Source organism: Pongo abelii, chromosome 12, assembly GCF_028885655.2.
Source record: "Pongo abelii isolate AG06213 chromosome 12, NHGRI_mPonAbe1-v2.0_pri, whole genome shotgun sequence".
In the NCBI taxonomy this organism is placed as follows: Eukaryota; Metazoa; Chordata; class Mammalia; order Primates; family Hominidae; genus Pongo; species Pongo abelii.
Window position 1 is genome coordinate 99,524,837 of NC_071997.2, and position 27,031 is coordinate 99,551,867.

General features: G+C 39.7%; 1 protein-coding gene across 23 annotated transcripts in view; it reads right to left on the minus strand.

Annotated features, from left to right (window-relative positions):
- Positions 1-27,031, minus strand: part of LTBP1 (latent transforming growth factor beta binding protein 1) — a 446,431-nt gene that overhangs the window by 173,759 nt on the left and 245,641 nt on the right. For all 23 annotated transcript variants that reach the window (XM_024242216.2, XM_024242210.2, XM_063713730.1 and 20 more), the window contains 2 exons: positions 11,517-11,619; positions 7,047-7,118 (listed from right to left, as the gene is read on the minus strand). In XM_024242216.2, the coding sequence (XP_024097984.1) occupies positions 7,047-7,118; positions 11,517-11,619 (175 nt within the window). The remainder of the gene's footprint in view (positions 1-7,046; positions 7,119-11,516; positions 11,620-27,031) is intronic.

Below are 27,031 nucleotides of genomic sequence, written 5' to 3' on the forward strand. Positions count from 1 at the left end.
TTTTAATCAAATAAAACAAAATTAATATTAATTGCTTTGACTTCTACTAGCTCTCACAACTGACGGCATATCTTCCAATTAGCTAATATCTGCATTAGTGATACTTTACAAAATATAAACAAATATATAATTGGTAAAGGTGGCCATAGGTGGTGTGAGAGTATAACCCTGGTTAGGGCCGGGTGCAGTGGCTCACACCTGTAATCCCAGCACTTTGAGAGGCTGAGGTGGGCGAATCACAAGGTTGGGAGATCAAAACCATCCTGGCAAACATGGTGAAACCCTGTCTCTACTAAAAATACAAAAAAATTAGCCAGGCTTGGTGGCACGCGCTTGTAGTCCCAGCTACTTGGGAGGCTGAGGCAGGGGAATCGCTTGAACCCAGGAGGCGGAGATTGCAGTGAGCCGAGATTGTACCACTGCACTCCAGCCTGGCAACAGAGCAAGACTCCATCTCAAAAAAAAAAAAAAAAAAAAAAAAGAGAGAGAGTATAACCCTGGTTGGGCTTATTAACTATCTTTGTGACCCTGGGAAAGTTATTTACTTTCTCTGTGTCTCAGTGTCTAACTGGGACTAATAATGCCCAAATCTCATAGGATTGTTTTGAAGATTAAACCAAGTACATAGCATATGAACTAACCCATAGTAAATGATCAATAAAGGTGAGTTCCCTTTCCCTAAAACAGAACAAGATGGTTGATAGCATAAGTTCTGGCCTCATTCTACCTTGGTGTAATTCCTACATGTAGCACTTATTAGCAATATGCTGCACAAATGACTTAGCCTCTCTAGGTCTCAATTTCTCCTGTAAAATGGGGTATAATAGTACCTACTTTAAAAAGAAAACTTAAAGGCTAATGGAGATAACTGATATAAAGTGCTTATTAAACAAAGCATCTGGCACACAGTAAATTTAGTTATTAAAATCAAATTAATTCATTAAATTATTTATTTATTTCCCTCTTTATAAGTTTATGACTTCTGGGCTTACAAACATAGCTTATCATGAATCACCAAAAATATGTTGGTTTTATTTGTAAGTCATTGGTACTTGACCAAATAAAATAAAGCTATAATAAGAGCTTCTTGGCCGGGCGTGATGGCTCATGCCTGTAATCCCAGCACTTTGGGAGGCCGAGGTGGGCGGACCACGAGGTCAGGAGATCAAGACATTCCTGGCCAACATGGTGAAACCCCGTCTCTACTAAAAATACAAAAAAAGTAGCCAGGCATGGCGGTGTGCGCCTGTAATCCCAGCTACTCAGGAGGCTGAGGCAGGAGAACTGCCTGAATCTGGGAGGTGGAGGCTGCAGTGAGCCAAGATTGTGCCACTGCACTCCAGCCTGGCGACAGAGCGAGACTCTGTCAAAAAAAAAAAAAGAGCTTCTTATCTCATCAATAACAAATGAACCCTGTCTTCATCCACATCAAATCTATTTTTTAAAAATTGGGCCTCTGGGTTCACAAAAGTGAGTAAGAATGGGTCCTTGATGTCTGAGAAATCAGCCTGTCAGGAAAAGAAAGAGGTGAACAACAACATATAATGTGAATAAATAATTCCAACACAGAGTAAGAGGAAATCCTACTACTGTCTGGGGGACTCTCATGGTGGTTATCACTAAGGGTGTGGCATGGAGCATAAGTAGGGGACTGATCTTCAGGCCAAAAAGAGGAGCTACTTGGAGGCAAGGTTTCCATATTTTCTGTTTAGAGGTACTATGTTAACTCTAAATAGACTATGAAAACTTAAACTGTTAAATTCCTGATTGCTCTAGGAATTATAATATAAATGGTCTATCAGTTACTATATACATTATAATTCCTAGAGCAATCCCTTTAAAATAATACAAAAAGGCCAGGCACAGTGGCTCACACTTGTGATCCCAGCACTTTTGGAGGTGGAGATGGGTGATTTGCTTGAGGCCAGGAATTCGAGACCAGCCTGGCCAACATGGTGAAACCCCATCTCTACTAAAAATACAAAAATTAGTCAGGTGTGTTGGTGCTACTCAGCTACTCAGGAGGCTGAAGCAGGAGAATCACCTGAACCCAGGAGGCGGAGGTTGCAGTGAGCTGAGATCATGCCACTGCACTCCAGTCTGGGCAATAAACAAGACTCCGTCTCAAAAAAAGAAAAAAAAAAAGTAAAATGATGCAAAAACATATTGGTAAAAAGCCAACAGATAAAATGGAATTCTAAGGAAAGGGAAAGAAAAGAACAAAAAAATTCCTGATCAGACAAAGATGTTTAGATAGACCTAAATCTAACCACATCAATAATTATGAGGTAGGAGATCAGCAGGACTTATTTTCTGAGCACTAATCATGACCCTGCTAATCAAAATAGGATGTAGCAGAAAAAACGGCCAGAACCAACTAAGGGCCATGAAGGCAACTTCTAGTCGCCCTCACTGCTCATTAGCATAAAGACACTCCCACCAGCACTATGACAGTTTACAAATGCCATGACAGTGACCCAGAAGTTATCTTACATGGCTCCAGGAACTCCCCATTTATTTTCTAGAAAATTCTAAATAACCTGCCCCTTAATTAGCATATTATTAAGAGTGAGTATTAAATATAGCTAGCCAGCAATTTACGGGGACTGCTGCTCCAGATGGCTACTGTTGCTGTATGCTGCTGCTGCTGCTACTATGCTGGGCCACCCCACCTGTGGGATAGCCCTGATCTGTCTATGGAGCAGCCATTCTGCTGTACCTGCTACTCTAATAAACTTGCTTTCTTTCACTGCTGGCTCAGCCTTGAATTCTTTCCTGAGCAGAGCCAAAAACCCTCTCAGGCTAGGCCCCAATTTTGGGGTATGCCAGGATCAAATATTTTAGATTATACTGCAATAAACACCCCTATTAAGAGGCAGAGATATCAGAATGTAGAAAAGATGCAAGACTCAACTACATGTTGTCTATAAGACACCCATTGTAAAGGTAAAAAAACATAGACTGAAATTTGCTAGAGGTGAAAGAAAAAAATTTATTCCATAATCGTAGCAGGCAATTTTAACACCTCTCTCAACAACTGATAGAATAAGAAAAATTTCATAAGTATTTGCATATTAAGCAATACGTTTCTAAATAATCCATGGGTCAATAACAAAATCAGAATAATTTTTAAAAATTGAACTTATTATTGCAGCACCAGTCACAATAGCCAAGATACGGAATCAACCTAGGTGTCCAAAAACAGACGAATGGATAAAGAAAATTTGGTGTATATGCACAACAGAATACTAATCAGTCATAAAAATGAATGAAATCCTGTCATTTGTATAACATGGATGGAGCTGGAGGACATTATGTTAAGTGAAATAAGCCAGGAACAGAAAGTTAAACACCACATACTCTCACTCATAAGTGGAAGTGAAAAAAAGTTGATCTCATTGAAGTAAAAAGTAGAACAGAAGATAACTAGAGGCTGGGAAGGGTAGAGGGAAGGTGAAGGTAAAGAGAGATTTGTTAAAAGAAACGAAATGACAGCTGATATCGTTTGGCTGTATCCCCACCCAAATCTCATCTTGAATTCCCACATGTCGTGGGAGGGACCTGGTAGGAGGTAATGAATCATGGGGACAAATCTTTCCCTTGCTGTTCTTGTGGTAGTGAGTAAGTTTCACGAGATCTGATGCTTTTAAATATAGGCGTTCCCCTGCACAAGTTCTCCTTTTTTTGCCTGCTGCCATACATCTAAGATGTGACTTGATCCTCCTTGGCTTCCACCATGATTGTGAGGCTTCCCCAGCCATGTGGAACTGTAAGTCCAGTTAAATCTCTTCCTTTTGCAAAATGCCCAGTCTCAGGTATGTCTTTTTCAGCAGGGTGAAAATGGACTAATACAACAGCTAAATAGGAGGAATAAGTTCTAGTGTTTTGTAGCTATATAGTTTCAAATAGGTGGAAGGAAGATACACTGAATGTTCCAATTATAAATGTCCAAGATGATGGATTTGCTAAATACCTTGATCTGATCACTACACATTTTAAGTATCAAAACATCACTACATACCCCATAAATATGTATAATTATTATATGCTGATAAAAAATAAAAGGAAATTTTTTAAAAACTTGAACTTAAAGATAAGAATATGACACAAAATTAAGGGACACAGTTAAAGTCAGAATCTAGACTGATAGAAATTTACAGCCTTTTATTTATATTTCAGAAAAAGAAGAAAGGCTGACATCAATGACCTAAGTATGCATCTAAAGAAATTAGAAATAGTAGCAATTGAACAAAAAGGTAGAGGAAAAGAAAACAAAGATCAGGAATTAGTGAAATAGACAAATGTTTTCAACAAAGCAAATAACTGATTCTTTGGGGGAAAAAATTGGTAACATTGATAAACCACTGGCAAGCCTAATTCAAGAAAAACAAATATAGCACAAGTAGCAATATAACTAAAAGGGATGGGGGGTTGCTATATAAATTAAAAAGAAAAGAGCATATTAGGAAAACATTTCATATTAACAAATTTGACATTTTGGATAAAATGACGCTTTCTAAGGTAATACAGATTATTAAAACTGACACAAAGTAGTAATGGGAAATCTGAATAATAGTATAGCTATTAATTTGCTCCATAACTGAAACACTTTCTAAAAGAAAACTTCAGGACCAAATGTCTTCTCTTGTGAATTATGCTAAATACGTAAGGAAGAAATAACACCATAAAACTATCTAAGAGAGAGTAAGCCTTCTGTCTTCAAATATCTATGAATGGTAAAAAATGGCAAACAAATAAACACAAACACACCATACCAAGAGAACATATGTATATTTTATCCATTTGACATTAAGAGAAATTAGGAGCATCTGACATTCTGGAAAATGTATCTAACAATTAGCTATGCAGGACTGGATTAGTGAAGGGTAAATAAGGACCCTCCTCTGTCCTCTAGTTTAATGGAACAACCACAAGAAAGCCTTTTCTGCAGAATAGAGTTCCCCAACAACCTTGTAATGAAATGTCTTTGGAAGTACTAAGTTTCCTGTCCATAGAGGTGATTTGACAGCTTCTTAATAACTATTGGCCAGGGATATGATAGAGTATTTTTACCCTGAGCAGTATATAAGGTTAGATGGCCCATAGGCACATTCCAGTTCTATGATGCTATCATTACCATCTGTCCCCTGGGACAGAGACTGTGCACGAAAAGAAAGGAATTACATCTCAGCCTTTCACATAAGTTTTAGCCCCTCGACACCTAGTTTCCTGAAGTGTCCCCTGTTATTAGGTATGTCTTGTTTTGTAGGACAGTTAATCATTTAGTGGCCTGTTTACAAACATTTAAAGGCGTGTTTATAGGGCAGCCATAATATTTCTCTTCAGTCTGTACTTCTGTGTGCTAAACACACTCATGTTTCTAGGCCCTTCACAAACTTGGTTGACTTTATTAACCAAAAGACAATAATGAACACTGAACACCCAAACCCCAAAATCAGTCTGATGGGCACCGTGTACAAGGTTGTTACTTCCACTGCCCTGTTCATTCTATTTCTACTAATGCATCCTACAGATGTGCTAAGGCTATAGACTTTTATCCAAATCTATAAAACAGTAACTTGGTTTATATTGTAAAATATGCATCTTAAAATCTATTCATTATTTAATTTAACCTACTCATTCATCCATCTAATTAATTCAATGATACCTTAAATTCTGACTCTAAAATAATGTAGATTAATCCACTATTCCCATGTTACTAAGTTTTGCAGATGTTTCTCAAAATGTGTCATGGGTGTCCTCTCCTTAAGTGGTTAATTCTAATTTTCTCAACATTCTGTGACACACGATGAGGGCTTACAATATTTTTAAGACAAAGTCTTTTAAAGACAGACTATATGTGCATTTCTAAATAAATTATTTTATGTTACCAAAGACTCTACATATCATAAAAGTTACACAGATGCACTATAGACAATTGAGAAAATTCTCAGATAAAAAATCAAGATATTCCTTTAGCATGAGCCATTTGAATAGGGTGATTGACAATTTACTTGAGAAAATTCTCAGGTAATCAAGATATTCCTTTGACATGAGCCATTTGAATAGGGGGTTAACCTATACTCTGTAACATGACCTTAATCTACTCTATACTAAATACATATGCTGGTGAAGGATACAGAGCCTCAGAACACAAATCAGAAGACATGTGCCATGTTCTCAACATGGCTTTTGGTTGTATCAGACTCTGGGAGGCTCTCTGCTTTCTCAGTTTCAATGTATACATATTTCCAAGTTACTAATAACAACATCTTCATCCTAGACATGTAAAGGGAAATTAGAAGCATTGGTCTTCCCATAAAGTAACTAAAACAAATATGATATCATATATGGGTACTAAACTAGGCCTTGGTAAACTCAAGTTATAATCTCAGCTCTATGCTGCCACAAGAAAGTCACTTAACCTCTCTGGGCTTGAGTTTTCTCATTTATAAAGTAGACACTGGACCAGACAATCTCCTAGCTTCCCCCTGCTTGTACAACTTTGCTGTACTGTTCAACATAAACCAAACAAAAGTACTCAGGGCATTTCACACTTAGCTATATCGCTTTTCTTATTGCCTAGGCAAAATGTGTTTACTCTGATATCTAGTTCCTGAGATGACCAACAACATTTTGATGAGAGGAGAAAAGGGAACTCTGTTGCCCAACCATGCATTGGCAATGAAGCAGAACTGCTAAGTACATATGGGTGCCGGCAAGCACATGTGTGCACACGCCCATGCAAGGATATGAGGTGACTAGCATGGAAACCACAGTGTGCTCTCTAACGTGATCCAAACTCTTTTAAATTCTATCCAAACTCTTTTAGATTAAAAACTTGCATCAAGCTTCAGTGGTAGTAAAGCAATTCCAATAACCATATTTTAAACTTATTTCCTTACATTTCCTTAGCCAAAAGGAGTGAACACGAAGTGGTTCACTGTGACAGGCTGGGCGAATGCGCAAGCCGTGGCAAACAACTGAAGTTTCTAAAAAGCCAAAACAACTGTTGAGTCCACATCAATGAATTCAGTTAGTCTTACCTTGGCAAAACGTGTTGTTAACCCGCTTATAACCTGGTAGGCATTCCATCATTTGGTTGTATCCATGATAAGCTGTAAGGGAAGAAATGCTTTGTTACATACTTAAATTCTTACAATCTTAGACAATTATAAGTGATATCTGAAGCCATTTAAGGCATCAGCAAACTTACTTATTCATTTATTAGTATAAGAAACCAATACCAATGTATATCTCCATAATTTCTTTCCCATTCTGCTTATTTTTCAGGATACTTCTTATTTTGCAATAAAGTCCCAACAAATTATCAGTAAATCTTTATTATGTTAACTGAAACAATCCTAAGATTGTTGTACATTTTATTCTAATTAGTGATTACATATTTCCACCACAAAGGATCTATTCCTCCCTATTGATGTCCTTCAGGTTTTGGATTTTCTTATCCATTGTAGGTAGGGTTACTACACGTCCTGGAACATTCTGGGTGATGTCTGTTATTCCAGCAAAGTTAATTAACAGTACTTTACTCCCCAAAGCATCCCAGTTTAGACAATAAATTATACACTCATCCTAATTGCTGGCTCGGGTATCACAGTCATGAGATGACTCTCACTATTATGAACCTGAGAAGAACAGGCAGGTGATGAGAGGAAGTCAGGAAATTAAAAGGGCTGCACTCAGAATATGCAAACAATACAAATGTTGCAATCACCAACTTCTCAACAAAACCCTATTTCCTGAGATTCTGATACTCTAGAGTGAGATTTGAGAGACCACCTGGCATAGCGGATGCAGCCAAAGTTCTGGGATGTGGCAGAAGTGGGTTTCAAATCCTCTTCCTATCAATAGCTGTGACCTTGGGAAACAAGCCTCTTGGGTTTCACACAGACATTCTATACAATGAGGGTATTCCCATCTACTGAGCAGGGAAGAATTCTTCTGCAGTTTAGAGATAATTCATGAAAAATGCCTACCAGAGGGCCTAAGTGTGATAAGCACTCCCAAAGTGTCAAATGCCATTGCTATGTCCTGCAGTAAGGAATTCTTCTATTAAGAGGCTACTGTGCAACAGAAAACAAGCTAAATCAAAATGGGATGAAAGATTAGACCACTAAAAAAGACCTGAAAGAGGAGTAAAAGGGGAAAGTAGAAAATAAAAAGGGAAATTTTCTTTTAAAAAATAAAATTATTTCAGCCTCCCCATATGCTCTTTATCTGTCACCACTAAAGGAACAGGGTGAATATGTACTAGGGTGTCCCTCTTCTCCTTCAATTCTTTTCTTTGCTGTATTTCCCCTCTCTTCAGATTCCCCCGAATGCCTAAAAGATCAGAGTGAGGCATCTGGGAAAGGCAAATTAAAAGAGGGGAGATATGGGCGTGTGGGAGTCCCCCCATTCAGCTCCTTGGCTTCAGGTCTGTCTTGTCCCATAGACCTCTGGGGCAGGCTTCCTGCAGAGATTGTGGGATCTCTGGCTGCAAATTCCTCAAAGTCAAAAGAGATGGATATTAACTTGTTTTAGAAGTTTCAACAGTCATCTACTTCAAGGCAGAAAGCCAGATCAGGCAATCTCTTACAGTCCTCCTCAGCTTAGGATTTTATATTCTTCTCAAAAGTTTTAAAGGACAAGTGACTTGTTCATGCTAAGCACATTTCTAATGGGTCACAAACTATGTAATGAAATCGTTTGCAGATTTAAAATTAAGTTTTCACAGCAAAAAAATGATCAACAATGAAAGGTCTTTCTGTATGTGGCTAAACAAAAACTTCAAATGTTAAATAAAAGCCACTTGAAAACTAGTTTGAGTGAAAAAAAAGAGGTGTGGAACACAAAACCATAGCGTCGAAAGCCAAGGAAAGTCTGCTTCCTTCCAAACTGAATATGATTTAGAGAGGAGTCTCAACCAAGGAAAGGAAAACTTTTTAAATGACACAGGAAGAATGTGACCCTGAGTGTGTTTCTTGGGAGTGAGTCACTTAAGAGGACACAAACAGAATAAATGTCAAGATGTTAACAGTTTACTTCATTCATAGTCCACTTTGCCCTTCCTGAAGTGAAGGCAGTCTCTTCAGTTTTATACATTAAATGAGCCAACATATGGATTTTTTTCACCAACATTTAGTTAAAAGTGACAGCAACTTTGCACTTTCACATTCAACTAAGTCCTTATCAAGATTAAAATATAGAGTTCACAAACCACAGAAATCAGTGAACTCATCTTAGATAAAAATGATGCAATTCTAGACAAAAATGACAAAAGGTCAAGAGTGGAAGTTAGGGATTAAAAAAAAATACAAGGACAGGAGGAATCCCTTTACCTTTAATGTCTATCACATCCCTGCTACTTTGGGGTTTGGACACGAGAGAAGAGAAGCAGCTAAGCAAAAGATACACAAAGAAGGGGGTAAATGAAAAAGAAAAATAAGAAAGATGGGGAAGGTATTTAATATTAGAGAACACAGGCCCAAAACAAAGTTCTATGAACCTAACTTCCCTCATCCTTAATCCTTAGACCAAACAGTGGAAAACATATCATCCTCCTCAATATTCCTACAGACAGACAGACATAGTAAACAAAGAAGAGGCAGGTTTAAAAAAAAAAAAGATGGCAACGCCTTTTCAATGTTTTAGGTATAGATTCCTGCTTAATGAGCTGTAAGACTCAATAGCAAATGAAAGAGCTGGGAGTCGAACTCAGGTCTACCTAACTTCAAACACTAAAATTTTTAAATCAAACCAAATGTATCATAGCTATCCCTTTGGTCAGGTTGCCAAAATAATTTTAAGCAAATGGATCTTCCAGTGAGGATGAACCATCACACTCAACCTACTTCCTGGAAATTTGCATTGCAAATGATCATTGAATCAGCTTAGAACATCTACTTGGAAAATTCTCTCAGTACTGAAAATGTCCTTATTTACATGGATTATTTTTGTAAATGAAGAATTCATTAATTATGAGGAACTTCGATAGGCATTTCCAAAAGTTAGTCTTCTAAAAAGAGATGAGTAGTATCAACAAAATAAATAAAATTATTTGCTTTAGGCATTTAGAAAATCTGTAAGTTTGTGAGACAAAGAAGTCCAAATGAGAGACAATTACTTAAAATGAATTGTTATACTGGTAGAAGAACAAATAGTGTAAAAAAGAGATATGGAATACTAATGCCCAGATGGCAAATCCTAGATTGAATATAGAGGTTTAAAAGGCATTTAAGAATACAATCAAATCAACAGATAAGAGGAGTAAACAAAAATTATTCATTTAAAGCAAATGAGAAATTTCTTGCAGTATAAAGAACAAAAAAAATTATAAAAACTTCAGTTATATGAGGCAAAGAAAGATGACTGACAAAAATATCACTTGCTCTCTTGGCAAAAACATGATGAATAAGGGTCAGAAAGCTCAACTTAAACCCAGTCACCTCTGTCTCTAAAAAGTATTTATGGCCAGGTGCGGTGGCTCACGCCTGTAATCCCAGCACTTTGGGAAGCAGAGGCAGGCAGATCACCTGAGGTTAGGAGTTGGAGACCAGCCTGGCCAACATGGTGAAACCCCATCTCTACTGAAAATACAAAAATTAGCTGGGCATGTTGGCAGATGTCTGTAATCCTAGCTACTTGGGAGGCTGAAGCAGGAGAATCACTTGAACCCAAGAGGCGGAGGCTGCAGTGAGCCGAGATTGCCCCACTGTGTTCCAGCCTGGGCGACAATAGTGAAATTCCGTCTCAAAAAGAAAAAAAAGTATTTATCAGAAATCAGTTATCCAGAGTTAATACTACACTGAAAAACTAAAGGTACAAATTATTGTCAGGAAGAGAGTATTAAAAAGGTGTAAACGTGATTTATTCAAATCAACATGTTCTGAACAATACTTTAAAAGCAAATCAAAGCCTGGGGGTGTTAATATAGATTAATGTTGCTGAGGTCTGTGACAGCATAAAACCAGTGTTAGAAAAAATGGGAAAGAACTGTGTCCTAGGGATTATAAATTTCTCTTTTACAAATCAACAACCAATTATTTCTCCATTTTAACTTTCCTTTTAATGAAATTTGAAAACCGATAACATAACAAAAACTACAACATAAGTTGTGGATATTAATAAAAATCTCATTTAAGGAATTTAAACCTAGGAAATAACAACTGCACTTTTTATAGGGTTTGAAACATTTATTTACCATTTTAAAAGAGATCTTATTTTCTCTTCCCGAGACAAAAAGTCCATTTTAACTCATTACCACTTAAGACTTTTTTTCCCCATAAGTAATCCAGCTAAAGAGGATAATTAATAACTGTGCTTATTACAAAATAATTGACATGAAAACTTTTTCAGACTTGTAAATTTTCTGGAAATGCACATCATAGTACTACATTCTAGAGTTCAGTAGGAGAGTTCTTTGAAAGTCTAATACTGCCTCATCATTAAAGGAGTAATCATAAAAAACAGATATGCTACATTAACCTGCAAAGGAGTGAGGAAACATTACTTACATGGTTTCTTGGGGCATTTCTGGCATTTGTTAAAGCCCCAGGAGGTACCCACAGTTCCACAGCAGTCCTCTTGCTTTGAAAGGCCGGGGAGCGCTTTGCCACACTGCAACGATTAGGTGTGAAATATGAAGGTTAATTGAGTGCAGGATGCCCAGCCCTAGAGCACTGCTGTTCCTCACAGTCACACTATAAACCAGTTCCCTTGTTATCGACACAATCACAAAGGAAAAAAACTATAAAACTTGGAAAGAAAATACCTGGACAGAAATCAATACAACACAAAAATGAACAAGTACATTTCCAAATGGGAGCACCTTGATGTTTCTAGTCTAAGAAAATCTGTCACTGCTCAGAGTACTTTATAAAACTTACGTTTCCAATGCCTTTTTTTCTTAATAAGAGCCTCACAGTGTGTAAGATCAATATAGGCTTTTTAGATTTTAGTTGTATCTGTCTGTTTAAATCTCTTGTGTGGATCATCACGGAACATAACTCTAAGGGTATGGCATGTGTGTAAAATGTGAGAAGATGGCACAGGTCCCACCTACAAGAGGCTTCTGGTCTTCCTATAACCCCAAGGCCTGGGCACAGACAGGACAGAAGAAACAACTACTGGCTGGGCCAAATCAGCTCTAGCAGAGACAAAGGCTCCAGGCAGCCAAGTGTTCTGACCTAGGGAGGTCAGCCAAGCTAGGAAGGTGCCAGCATGTTTAAGTGAGACCAGCTTGTGCAGGCAGAAGAGTAGGACTTAGAGGCTACTGGTGCAACACTGGTTGTCCAGTGTTAAGACCAGGTAAGACTCCTGTTCAACCACAGGAAGTGAGAAAAAGCTGAGAGGCAGGGGCCTGAAGTTACACCACCTCAATGGGGCGAGGAAGTGCCTAAGAAAACAGATCCTGCTCTGTGGACCCATCCAAAGGCCAGCCTGAGGGGAGGACCACCTGACTCTCCACCCCTGCTGTGCAGGCTAACACACCCCACATTTTTGTCTCCTGTGCAAATGCAGAGCATCCAAGGGGTTATTCTGCCTTCCTCTGCCTCAGCCTCTACAAAAATCCTCCCAACAGTTTCCAGAGTTGTCTTTCCAAAGACAAATCTGATCACATTACCGATTAAAAACTGACTCTCCATTGTCTGAAAACGGCACACTCTAGAATGATCTATAAGGTCCTTCCTATTCCCGCCTAAGGCAATCTCTTGTCCCCATCCACCTCTATCCTGCAGACATACCAAAGGGCTCTTTATTTTCTGAACAAACCATGTCCTTCCAAAAGGAGCATGTCTCACTGGAACACTCTCTCCTTTTTTCTTTCCCAGAATAAACTTTATTCAACCCATGAGATGTATTAATAGCTCTGAAGAACTATCACTATGAAAACTCCCCTATCTCCTTAATTCCAATGAGTTCCTCCCTCCTTTTTACCCCACAGCACTGTCTATACAGTCTACTGCCTCTGCGACGCATTTTTGTTAAATGTGTATGTATCTTATGTTTATATTCCAGGAGACAGTACACGTTGCAAATGCTCAGGAAACGCTGCATGAAGAAAGGAACAAACAACCTAGGGAACTAAGGAACAAGCTAGTTGTAGGTCATCCAGGCAAGCAATGGCTATGTGAAAACCAATGGAGGGGCCAGGCATGGTGGCTCACGCCTGTAATCCCAGCGCTTTCGGAGGCCGAGGAGGGCAGATTACGAGGTCAGGAGATCGAGACCATTCTGGCCAACATGGTGAAATCCCGTCTCTACTAAAATACAAAAAATTAGCTGGGCGTGGTGGTACGTGCCTCTAGTCCCAGTTACTCAGGAGGCTGAGGCAGGGGAATTGCTTGAACCCGGGAGGCGGAGATTAGTAAGCCAAGATTGCACCACTGCATTCCAGCCTGGCGACAGAGTGAGATGCTGTCTCAAAAAAAAAAAAAAAAAAAAAAAAAGAAAACCAATGGAAGTTTAGCATCCATACCCCAGGCTAGTGAGCAGAGTGTGGTGACAGAAGGTCCAGGCACGTGGTGGCCCTCAGAAGGACAGCAGGTAGTAGACACCAGTCACCTGGCAGGCCTCCAGGGGCAACGTTTCTTTCCTGCCAGGTCCAAGCATGCAGCATTCTGATTGAGGTGCTAAGTGACTACATATCCAAATTGTAAAACAAGACCAAACCACAGAAGGCCCAGCTAAGTTTTAGTTACATCATAGCTTTGATGTTCTAAGGTTTTATTATTTTTAATGATTTCAACAGGATGCTGTGTGCTCTCCAACGGCAGTATATGATAGTGATTAAAAATGTGACTCAGGAGTTAGAGAGGCCTAAGTATGAATTCTGACTGTAGGACTTCTTACACGCATTATCTTAGACATTTTCCTACCCATAACATAGAGTGCATAATAGTATCTTTCTCACAGGGTCACGAAACATGAAAGAAAAAAGGCATGTGCAATGCTGAACACTATAGCTGAGCACTTACATGTGTCAGCTGTCATTACCATTATCATTATTATTATTATTATTATTATAGATAAAAGCTCCCTACTCCAGATGTCCCATTTGATGCCCCTAATGTTTGTTGGATTCCCCAGGGAGTAGAAGGCGTGTGAGTGGAGTAGATTGTAAATGGTCCTGTCAATCAAACAGGTTAGTCTAACTGCCCTCTCGAAAGTACCAGACTCCATAAGAAATGACTCTATGAGACAAAATAAATTTCCCTAATATAAAAGCCGGTGTTAAAGACATTTTGAGTTAAGCAAAAGTAGGCATACCAAAACAATTGCTTTTTTTTTTTAGATGAACTTGAAAAACCACGTAATTCTGGGGAAGGCACTGAAAAACCCCTAGTGTTAAGTCAGTAAAGCCCAAGACCATCACATCTCATGAAACAAAGCCCAAGACCATCACATCTCATGAAACCGGGGCAGTAACTCCTGCAGACACGTGACACGCATTCCTTGAGATAAGGAAACTCTCTTATAAAACAACACAACTGGATAAACAATGAGTGACGTTGTGTGCCAGATACCAACGCACTGACCCAGGGAAGTCTGTTTGAAGACAGGGCTCTCAGCGAAGTGTTTAACCACGTGCAGTGAGGGAAAGTCCCTGAGGTTGCAACAGCGGCAGGGCCACAGATGAACAGTCTCAGACACGGGGGAAGACTGGACCAAAAAAAGAGTGATGAAGTGGTAGGTGGGTAGGTAGTCACAGAGATGGCAAAACAAACATGCACAGGCACGTACACGCAGAGTGGGGAGAAGAAGAGGGAGAGACAGATCCAACGTGAGAACAAACGGGAACCTGAGAGAAGACAGGCACATATTTGGGGCTGGAATCAGGTAGTTTCCATACTCCTTGAGCTTAATCACAAAACATGTAACCCTGAAATATGAAGGACTGAAGGGAGGAAAGGCGAACAATGACCCAGGCCTAAGACTGGGAACAAAATGATTCTGTAAAAACACAGAGGTCCCCACTGTTGCAACCTGGCTGCCAAAGCATGCTTAGGGTTTATTTCCAGTTTTATAAAATTTATGTAAGACACCAGTTCACATCATATGCAGATCATTCTTGCACTGGACTCTTTAGGTTCGTCTCCTAATCAAGCAAAACACTCAACACTTGCTGATTTTATATGCTCAAAATGTTAGTAGCAGTTAAAATCCAATTTTCACCTTGGATTCCTAGAATGTTTTATTTGGTAGGGCAAAAATAAATCATTTTTTCTCAACTGGGCCTCCAGAAAGGTACAAGGTTTTCATTACATGATTCAGGCCGCTTTATCCCACGGCTTTGTTTTTGCAGGTCCACAGCCAAGAGCAGCATAAGCCATCCAAATTGTTTAAATAAATGGTAGTGTAGGTGGTACCACAACACTGTGTGTGTCTTGAAACTGGGTCTGCACAGTATAAGAATAAGCTACAAGAGATGAAGTCACAGTTATAACAAGACTCAAAGTTCTACATATGCCCTTCAGTTATTTAACTATGAAGAGGCTTCAATGTGCAGCCAAACTCCATCTGAGAGATCTTTGTGGCCAAACTCAGGGCTCTCACCCAAGGGACCACCGAACACCACAGGGTCTCACCTGGATGTAGGAAATGCCTACAGGAAAACAAGGTGGAGGAAAGATCTTCTCTCTCCCACACCAAAAGGCCACACTGAAGAGAACCACATGGAATAGGATGAGATCAGCATTCAGAAAATCCTTGTCTATGACCGCTAGGTTCTGCTTTTTGGTGAGATGTAATCACACGGATACAGGCTCACGCTAACTATATTTTTACACACAGATTGAGGTGATGTTTTACAAGTTAAAAACACAAATGGAATTCCTTCTTTGTGAATTATTCACTACATTAACATGGAAAGCCTTATCATTTCAGGATGTGTCTTACGAATAAGTAATCCTGGAGAAATGTGCTAAATTTACAACCCAATATTTAGCTAAGTCAAATCCGAAACAAAAATCCTATTGGGTCAAACAAGCTACAGTGCCTCAAAAAGCTCACACAACCTTGGGCTGCAGATTAAGGGACACTACAACCCTACACAGCCGTCCCAGGATTCAGCCCATGCATGACCTAGATGAAGCAGTGCAAGCAGAGAAATGAAAGTTCTGGCAACCAGGTCCTGTGAGGATCAACTGAGGAAAGGCGGAACAGTGAGACTACGGTGCAGACATGATGGCAGTGTTCAGATATCCTGAGCAAGAGGAAGCCTCTTGCATGATAAAGGTCCAGGTTAAGGATCTCTGATCTAAAATGCTTGGGACTAGAAGTATTTTAGATTTCAGTTATTTTCAGATTTTAGAATATTTGCAAATACCAGTTGAACATCCCAAACCCAAAAGTACAAAATCTAAATGGTTCCAACAAGCATTTCCTTGGAGTGTTACGTTGGTGCTCAAAACATTTTGGATTCTGGAGCATTTTGGATTTCAGATTGTTGGATTTGGGATGCTTAACTGGTATTGGCAGGACTAAAGGCTACGAATCATAGAAAGAGTGGATTCAACCTCATTAAGTAGAAGATCTTTTCAACAGTTAATGCTCCTCAACAGTGGAAGATGCTGACTTCACTAGGAGCTGACCATGGAAACCCATCTCTCAGGGATGCCCAGGATATGAAGCAGATGACCTTTACGACTTCTGCAAGGTCTAAGGTTCTGTGGTCACTACATACTGATAGGTTACATTATCCCATCTAGGAAATACAAGTTACTACACACCACAGCAAAACTCAAGTGTTTCTGCTGCTCTCACATCTGTAATAGGACTGCGTCTGGGCAGACAGCCTCCTAACCACCTCCTTTTGTCTTATCTCCTCCTCCCTCATTTCCACATCTCTAGAGCTGCTCACACTGCCTGGGCCTCTAACTACAGGACTTATACAAATAAGGCAAAAGGAAGAAAAACAAACAAAGCTACTCCTAGCTTTGATTCACCAGTGCACTGGTCATGATTCCTGGAACATTAAGTGCATGAAAATAACTTTCCAACCCTTCCTATGTGCACATATGTATGAACACTGTGATGCAGATGGTAAGGCTATTCAAGAATCATTACAATTATTCCACAAATATCCATGTTACTACATTTACAACACAAAATTATTATAAGCAATAGTAAAAAAACCTTTAATTTTGAAGCTAGTTGTCAAAAATTACAGATCGCAGGGTAACGTATGTATCTAAATCTTGGCCTGATTGGGAACACATACTTTCAGACTTTAATCTCATTTTTGAGGTAATACTGTAGCACTTCCCTGATATTCAAAGTTGGGCTATGATCACAGTCACTTTTACATCTGCCTATCAATGTGACAGGAAAGATAGTTCAAAACTTATTTGGTAACCAAGGATTACAATTTTTGTCAATTAAAAACTCCCCACTGGAGTTGCTTCAGAGCTGAATGATGATTTGAAGAGATTGTGATAGATGGTGGAATATGGTTTCATAAGGTTTTATAAGATTTAATTTTCAGGTATTAAAATTGCTGGTACCTATAGTGCCTACAATGTACCCTCATTCCAAGAGTGTTTGCTGCACTGTGCAGAGTCCTGGGGAAGGAGGATCCAGCAGTGGTGGTAAGAAAAGAGTGCTGGACTGGAATCATTAGACTTGGATTGAAATCCCAGGTACTTCTTACTAGCAGTGAGAAGTTCAGCAGATCATCCAACCTTTCTAACCCAGTAATCCCAACCCCAAAGGATTGTGAGATTAAATGAGCTTGTCCAATCACAGATACTGGGACTCCATCAACCCCCGTGTGGGGATTAGAAAAGGGAAGCTCTAGGATGTGACCAGCACCAGGACATAGAGTTTGATGAGCAGAGCATGGGCTGGACTCCAGGCCCCAATCATCCTCCTCAACTGGTGTCTGGTGTGGGTAAAACCTACAACCAGCATTAAAGTACTAGCCATTTGATAAACTCTCAGGACACATTTATTAAAAGTGTTCAGATATTTAACTATTAAAAGGGCCACTCCATAAAGACAGCCACATGTCAGGAACCTATTACTTAATCTTACTATTTAAAACACTAAAAAATGGTAAACTGAAATACTCTTATGAATTGTCTTCATTACATGTATATAACTCATTTTATTATGCTATGAAGGACCATTATACAATAAAGTATAAAATATTTTAAGTTTCATTAAAGAACATCTTTTAGAGCCAAAGGAGTAAATAACCAAAACCCTAAATGTTAAAGTGATATAGGTCTTAAAAAATACTTGTAGAGACTGTACTGAGAGAAAACATGAAATAAAACAGAAGTCTGATTCATTGTAACTCTTGCAAGAGTAAGTAGGACTGTGTTTAGGCAAGAACTGAAACAAGGAAGTGACTCAATGGCTCTACCCGGGAGAGAGATTCCAAAGAGATGGAACAGCTCTAGCTAAGCATAACACCAACCACCAGCTGGGAGAAGAGCCAGTGGCAATGCAGGAGGGTAAAGACAGGGGAAGGCAGGTCAATACGAAGGAACAAAGAGTGGGTGTGCAGAGTCAGAGAAGATGTGGAGCTAAACCATGGAGGGTTTTCCAAATTTGAGATTAGACGTACAGTTGGATACAAAAATCAACCAGGAAACAGGGGAAAAGACGCATCATAGTTCCTTTTCTCAAAGCAAAAGTTTATATTGCTTCCAATGAAATAATTAGCATCTTTGAAACAATGGTAAGTACAGAAAGACTGATGAGGATGAAGAGGAGGAAAAGGAGAAAGAGATAAGTGTTTTTATAAAGGTAAAGTGTTCTATATCTAGTACTTCCCCTGAAATGTAAAAAAGAATTACCAGGATAAATTACATCATTTGCAGGGAGGAAAAGGAAGAAACTATATTGGAGATAAACATAATCAGGAATAATGAGAAGACAAAAATTTGAAATTAGATGATTGGAGGCCCATTGACTGTACTTTTTCTCAAACAAACAGCAGAAAGGAATTAAGTTCAGCACGAATAATATCTTATCTCAACAAATGCTGTCCAGCCACAGTAAAAAGACTTCTGAACACAAAGCAAGCTCCCAGATATCTACTTGTCTTGCAGCATTAGCACATTATGAACAGGAAACAGACTTTTCTGCACAACCACATTCCCCTTGAACTCAGTGAAAAGCAATGTAAGGATGACCCATAACTGGGTAAATGGCAAGAGGGCAGCTTTTGAAAATACAAAAACATTCACATCCCTACTTTGCCAATTACCACCTCCATGACTATAGGCAAAACTCTCAACACCTCTCTGCCTATTTCGTCTTCTATAAAATGGAACTAGAGACATCCATTTTTCATGGAGCTCTTGAGTGGACTGAGACAACTGTGAGACGGACTCTATGTGAGACAGCCATATGGCCAAGCCCCACTGGTCTTGTATTAGATCTCTTCTCCCAGGCTCCTCCTTTAAAAACCTGGGCTTATTTAACAAAAGAGCAATTATCTAGTAGTTATTGGATATACAATATCCCAGATTCAGACTACAGAGAAGACATGTATAAAATAAACATGTAAGTTAGATATAGAAATAAAAGAAAAAGATATTCTTAAGATCTTGCTAAAAATATTCAGGTTTTCTCAAAAGTGCTCTGGCTAGTAAAGAAATACTCAGTGAATTAATGCTGTGGAGGGCATGTCATTATACGGATTTCATTTTAACTCTGCTTAAGAAGCACAACATGGTATCATGGAATTCCAATAATTCAACTTGTAAATATTGACATTCAAGCGGCAGATGATTTCGCTTTGGGGACATCATGATCCTACTTGTCATGGTGCCATGTTTTGGTGCCAGAGAACCAAGACCATGAAGCATCAGCAGTGGAGCTCACTGTGCTCCTTCCCCTCAAGGATCCATGGCCCAATCACAAAACACCACACAGCATGTGACTCTCTAACTAAGTCAGGTCCCAGAGAATATAGCTGTCCTTTCAGGTTTAGATAGCAATGGTTTCTTATGAATCCTCCATCCCTAGAAGAAATGGCCTAAGAGTCGGTGCAATAGTAGAAAGACTGGCCAGGTGCAGTGGATTACAGATGTGCTCTCACAGTGAGTGTGCCCTCTACATCAGCTCCAGAGTTGAGAGTGTTCTGTAATGTGTGTAGTTCCCTCCACTGTGACCTCTCTCTAGTCCTTCATTTTGTGTTCTGGGGGAAGAGTTCTGATTCCCACAAGAGTGACAAAAGAGGCACAAATTCTGGAGCCATAGCTGCCACACTGAAGCAAAGAGTATTCTACTAGATGGTGAAATGCAACCTGTAATCCCAGCACTTTGGGAGGCCAAGGCAGGCAGGTCACTTGAGGTCAGGAGTTTGAAACCAGCCTGGCCAACATGGTGAAAGCCAGTCTCTACTAAAAACACACAAAAAAATAGCCAAGCTTGGTGGCGGGTGCCTGTAATTCCAGCTACTTGGGAGGCGAAGGCAGGAGAATTGCTTGAACCTGGGAGGCGGAGCTTGCAGTCAGCCGAGATCGCGCCACTGCACTCCCGCCTGGGAGACAGAGCAAGACTCCATCTCAAAAAAAAAAAAAAAAAAAAGTACAAAGACTGGACTAGACACTAAAATCTTCAGTTTTACTCCCCACCTCCCACACAAACTCAACTGCAAACTGATTTACTTCTCTGGATGTTAGTTGCATCACCCATAAAATTGTAAGGAAAGACTACTTGCTAATACTCATTTAAGTGCCTAAGTTCTATGATTTTATGAAAGCTCCAGGGCAAGGCTGAGGGCAGCCAAGGAGCTATGTGGCAGGGCAATCCTATGAAGGTCGGTGTTCCTCAGGTGCCCCCTGTCTGCTAGGTTGATACATTAGATTCCGTGCTGCCACAGCCTGCCTGGTGGTATCCTCATACTCTGACCTGGGCCAACCTAATCAAGGATAACCATAATAACGGGCTGCCTTTTCCTCACCCTACCTCATGCCAGCCCTTTCCTGCTAACCTGTACACACAAAGGGCAGCTCTACCTTCCCGAGAACAGTTATGGCTCTTAAATGGCTCGATTCTAGATTATATTGGGTAGCTATAATGAATGATATAATTATCAATAGGCAAGATCTCAGAAATGATTCAAGATGCTCATGGAAATGCAGATCTTGGGTGTACTGGGCTGTGACCATTATAAAGTCACATTATAATCCATCAACCTACACTGCACAGGTATGTCCCATAAATTATTCCACCCATGCAGGTGCCATCCTTGCCTCCATCCACATTCAGAAGCACATTACTCTAACATTCTGGCACAAAGCCTTGGGGTATTCTAGTAAACAAAAGCTACACTATCAATACTATGAATCTGGGTGAGGAATGTTAATCCTATTTTTTTTGGAAATCTTGAACTTCTTTTCATAAGAATCAGAATGAAGTCCCTTATGGGAAAAGTACTGACTGCATGTAACAGGTTGTTGGATCAATCCAAACTTCGTCTTTCCTCTTCTTCGCTCCTGTTAAACTGTCTTTTCACTATGATATAAACACATCTCCACTCTGGAAAAGTGACTCCTGACAATGTTCTGAGCAAAATAGTGTTTTTCTAGCCCCTGAATCAACTATGGCTCCAAATTAAACTAGAAAATCTCATGAACACTCTTTAGTGTCCCAGTACTAGAACATTAAATATGCTTATTTCTATGCATCGAAAAGTAAAAAGTTCTAAATCTCTAACCCCTATCACTAATGCAACTAGAGCAATATATTTGATCAACTTGTTCTAAGGGTCGTTGTTATAAAGAGCACTGTACGATGCAGAACTGGCTGGGTAACAGGCATTGTCTCATAAGAAGAGGAAAATGCATAAATACTTCCAGATTTTCTAAGAGAACTTGTAAAAAAAATTTGCTTTGGCTTGAGCAGAACATTCTTTATAGGCAAGGGTTTCTTCTTTCTTTTTTTTATTTTTTTAAGTCCACTCAGCTTTCTTTTATTAGAGTAATTAAAACAATGTCAGGCATTTGGGGAATCTGATACAACTATAATCCTCTGATATTTCAGGCTATTGATTTTACAAAGTATCTACTGTGACTAGAGCATTAACTGCTGGAACTGTATCCACAGCGATTTCTGACAGTGTATTTGTTTAAAACCTGCTGAAGCCAAACCATGGGCTTCAAGGAATTCCAGACAACTACTTTAGTTTATGAAATGGTATTTTAAAAGTTACACTAAGGCAAAAATGGTTTTTAAAGTAATATATGAAGGAAAAAAAAACCTCTTAAGCATGAAACTTATGATTCTACTTGACATCTTTTCTAAAGAAAAGATAGAATTTGCGCTACCTATTTTCTCCACCTCTACAATGATTTGAACATTTCAGCAGTCAAGTCTTCTTCCAGGCTGTGATATGTGTGTTTTGCTCTTAAGTTGCAAAAAGAAAATTTAAGTACAGTATTGTCATGATTATATTCTGACATCATAATTCCTGTCAGCCTTTCCTTGGGGCAAAACAACACAAATCATGTGATAAATCCTAGTACTAGATGGTGAGTAGATCGAATTTATTTTAAGTTTAATTACCAGGAATGTGTCTAAAAAGAAAGACTCATGTTGAGAGAGGGAATAAAGATGTGCATATAGCCATGATTACTATGACCACAGCAACCTGATCACCCCCAAAATGATGAACATGAATGCCTATCTTCTCCAATGCTTCTTTTTTTTTTTTTTTTTGAAATGGAGTCTTGCTCTGTCACCCAGGCTGGAGTGCAGTGGCACAATCTTGGCTCACTGCAAGCTCCGCCTCCCAGGTTCACGCCATTTTCCTGCCTCAGCCTCCCGAGTAGCTGGGACTACAGGTGCCTGCCACCACGCCTGGCTAATTTTTTGTATTTTTAGTAGAGATGGGGTTTCACTGTGTTAGCCAGGATGGTCTCGATCTCCTAACCTCGTGATCTGCCCGCCTCGGCCTCCCAAAGTGCTGGGATTACAGGCGTAAGCCACCGTGCCTGGCCTCCAACGCTTATTTCTACAACCATATTGAGATAAATCTTCTATATTAAGCTTCATGTCTATAAAGAGATAATGAAAGGAACCAAAAACATTTTAGGCCTCATAGCACTATGTGAAATTGTAATGCGTGCCTCATTTGGTTAAGCTTTCAGTTTTTTCTGTGTCTCTTCCAAGTACACAGAACTCAAAACTAATAATTACCTGTGGTTTGGTTGCAAGTCATGTAGAAAAACTGAAAGCCACAAATAACACTAACAGGTTCATTTAGATCCCTGGGTGCAGGGAACCATGTCTGTCTTGTCCACTGCCCTGACTCTTCTGGCAGAAACATCCATTGTTCCCCAAAGAGCCACTTGTTTCCCCACATTTCCTAGCTCCAAAACTATCTGTTGGATTGCCATAACAAAATACCATAGACTGGGTGGTTTAAACAATAGATTTTTTTTTAATTTACTCACAGTTCTGGAGACTGGAAACCCAAGATTATGGTACCAACATGGTGGATTTTTGGTGAGGCCCCTCCTCCTAGCTTGTGGGTAGCTGCCATCTGGCTGTGTGCTCGCATGGACTCTTCTTTGTGCAAGTGTGTGGGGAAAGCAACAGAGAGGTCAAGCTCACCGGTCCTATCACATCAGGGCCCTGCCCTTACGATCTCACTTAACCTTAGTTATCTCCTTTTAGACTCTGTCTCCAAATATAGTCGCATTGGGGTTTGGGGCTTCAACATATGAATTTGGGGATGGGACGCATAATTCTATCCATAGCACTAACAGGTATGGCCATGGGACTCATCCTGAACAGGTGGCTATGGGAAAGGGAATGAGTGTGGTCCTTTGCAGAACCTCTCGTTCCCTGCTGTAGGAATTAAGGAAGCCATATATTCTGGATAACATGGCAGTAACATGATGGAACCACTAGCAACCCAAGTCCCTGAAATATACAGAGCAGAGTCCTCTGCTCACCTCTAACATGTCTAATGCACACAAAACGTAAACTTTGTTATGCTAATGTGTTACTGAAGCACAACCTAGACTAACCTAATATATTTACCCACAATTCATCTGTGCCTAGTTCTGAGATCAATTCGTAAGTGATCCTGGCCTTATAAAAAGTGCAAGCTGGTGAGGAAGAGAAACGAGGCACAAAAGCAACAACTTTAAAATATTTAAATTCAAAACTGTCTGATTAGATTCTAAATGCAATAAAGATTTAAGGAACAGAGAGAAGTGTGGGTTGAAGAAGTATTAAAAAGCTTTTCAGAGAAACTGATACTAAAGAGGAGTCTTCCAAGTCAGTAGGATTTGAGAGACCAGTATAGGTTATTCATTCACTCTATTTGACATTGACCTGTCCATATGGCCTGTGCATATGTCAGCACCAGTGGTGTCTAAGATTGCAGAAAAGAGCAAAGATGTAGAAATCATCATAGAGGTTTGGAGGGCTCAAAGACACCTTGGTAGTCTCCTTAGCCAATCCAATTATTTGAAAAATGAAGAAACTGAGGGCCGAGATATGATGAATTTGCCAAAATGGAAAGAGAGCTATTGTCTTGGAAATACCAACACAAGCTAGTCCCAATCTCTGAGCCTCAAATTTCACATAAATAAATGGGAGACATAAATGTCTACTTTTCCTGTTTCTCCTGATTGTTTTGAAGGTCAAATCAGCTGTCAGTTTTCTAAAAATGCATTGTCTTACAGAGGCTTGCCCCATGGCCAGGTATGGTGGCACACACCTATACTCTTAGCTACTTGGGAGGCTGAGGCAGGAGGATCACTTGAGCCCGAGAGTTTGAGGTTGCAGCATGCTATGATCCTGCCACTGCACTCCAGCTTGGGCAACAGAGTGAGACCCTATCTTAAAAAAGAAAAAGAAAAAAAAAAGAGGCTTATCTCAAAGCCACGGAATGTTAAGACCATATTCTTTAACAACTCCGTTAGAGCTTGCAGATTCTAAACCAGTCTTCTGCAAAGTGGTCATCTTGGAGGCACTGCTCTCTGTTTATTTAAAATATTTAGAAATATACAAAATATTTTGAATTTGAGAATGTTCTTCAAGGCTAGAGACACACTTTAAATATTCTCAATGGTGGCAAATCTTGTTCAGACATGTCCAAGCTATTTGCACAATGGCGGTGTCACTAGAGTAAATGCACAGTCTCATAAAGTGACCTTGTTGAAACAGAACATTCAATTCTATATATAAATTATTTTATTTAAGAAAGGAGACAGAAGAGGGAAAAAAATGGAAGGATGAGAAAGGAAAAAAACAGTACTATCATGGTCTTAGAGAAGGTTCAGGGAAGAACTTTGTCCTCTCCAATATACGGCAAAAAATGTTGCTTCTCTCACTACAACTTTATGGGGCAGATTTCAGAGGACTGATTTTTTTAGTAAACCAGATGATTCCTCTTCATTTTAGCAAATCTCAATTCTGAGGGATAGCACAAAGCCACATCAGACCATCAGAGCCTCGAAATGCCAGCTATAAATCCTGAAACCCTTTCTTATAATGTATAGAGCCAAAATCAACCATCGATTCAAGCCATCGTCTCTTAAAACTATTTCCAACATGCTCAGAACTGTCATCTTCAAACACAGTGACCATAAAATCTTACCACTTTGCCAATATCAGAAGTAGCTCAACATGCTTCCACTCTGAGCTGCTCCATAACTATTATTTTCAATGCTTATTCCTATGTAGAAACAGGAGTCTAATTATTAATAGGTATATTATTTTAGAGAGCCCTAGAGGTATAAAATATGGTAATTTGATATTCCATGTCACGATAAAGGCATTTTAATTGCCAATAAAATGAAAAAAAAATCTGAGAGGAGGGGCTTAAGGAGAACCAATGAAGAAACACAGACTTGCTTCTCTTAAACAGGTCAGGGCAGGTGGACACTTAAAGCTGACAGCCTCTTTGGTTCCCAGAAGACATCTGCCTGGGTAAAGACTGGATACTGGGCCGCAGGAAGGGTAATGTCTGGGTCACAACCCATTCTTTGAAGTTCTAAGAATCTATATTTTGATTATCCTAATGTCCCAGCCCTACATTCTCAATCCAAGTAAAACGAGCAGTTCTCCTCTCCACTGGCAGGAGCCCAGTGACATGCAGACATGTTCTCTCTCACATGCGGTGTTTTTCCTCTTTGGATCTTACCCCTGTCTTTACTGATCTTTCTTGACTCCAGGCTAGAGGGCCCCTGCATAAAAGTCAATCTGGCAGAGGTTGCTGGAACAAGACCAGCAAACACTTAAGAGTTCCAGCACCTATCGCTGAGATGTGTAGGACACCTTCGGTGATACCTTCAGCTGTTGACACAGGTAAGGTTTGGCACGGATGGCTACAGACAGCAGCCATTTTAGAGCCACAAGAGACAACCAGACTCACTAACACTCAATTAAATATTTCTTAGATTATGGCAAAGGAGTACTTGAGTGGGACACTGAAGAAAAGCCCAGATGGCATAGGAAGTGCCTGGTGTTAATGACTTATTCCACCTCAAGGAAGCCAAACTTCAGCAAATGCAATCAGCACACACTCCAACTGAGCTCTCTGCTCAGCAAGAAGACAGATGTCTAGTAGCCTCAGCCTCACCTTCCCCAGTCACTGCCCAGCAGCTCCTCCAAAAGAAGGCAGGCTACTGCACTGGTCCAAGATCACCTGGGAGGGCCCTATCCTTAAGGGCATGTGGCCTCAGGCGATGGGGAGGAAGAGAGAGTCACAATTCACCTCTGCCCTCTACTGACCCAGCCTGACTCAGTTCCCCTTCCACATAAGTAAGACGTTTTATAACCATTTTTTTCTTTAGACTTCTAATCTATTTACATAGTTTACGGACTGAGTTTAAGGAATAACCAGTGTGAAAAGTGTTACAATAATTCTGGCATTACTTCTGTCAGGATAAAACTAGGTTTGTTTGTTTTTTAATCATAGATTTAGGCTTCATCCCAATAATATTCACGTTGTCAGGACAGAAGAGATGCTGCGGAAATTCAAGAGCGGGTTTCTGAGCAGAACTCAATGTCTCAGCTCCCCTAAATGAACACTATTTCTCACCACTGAGAA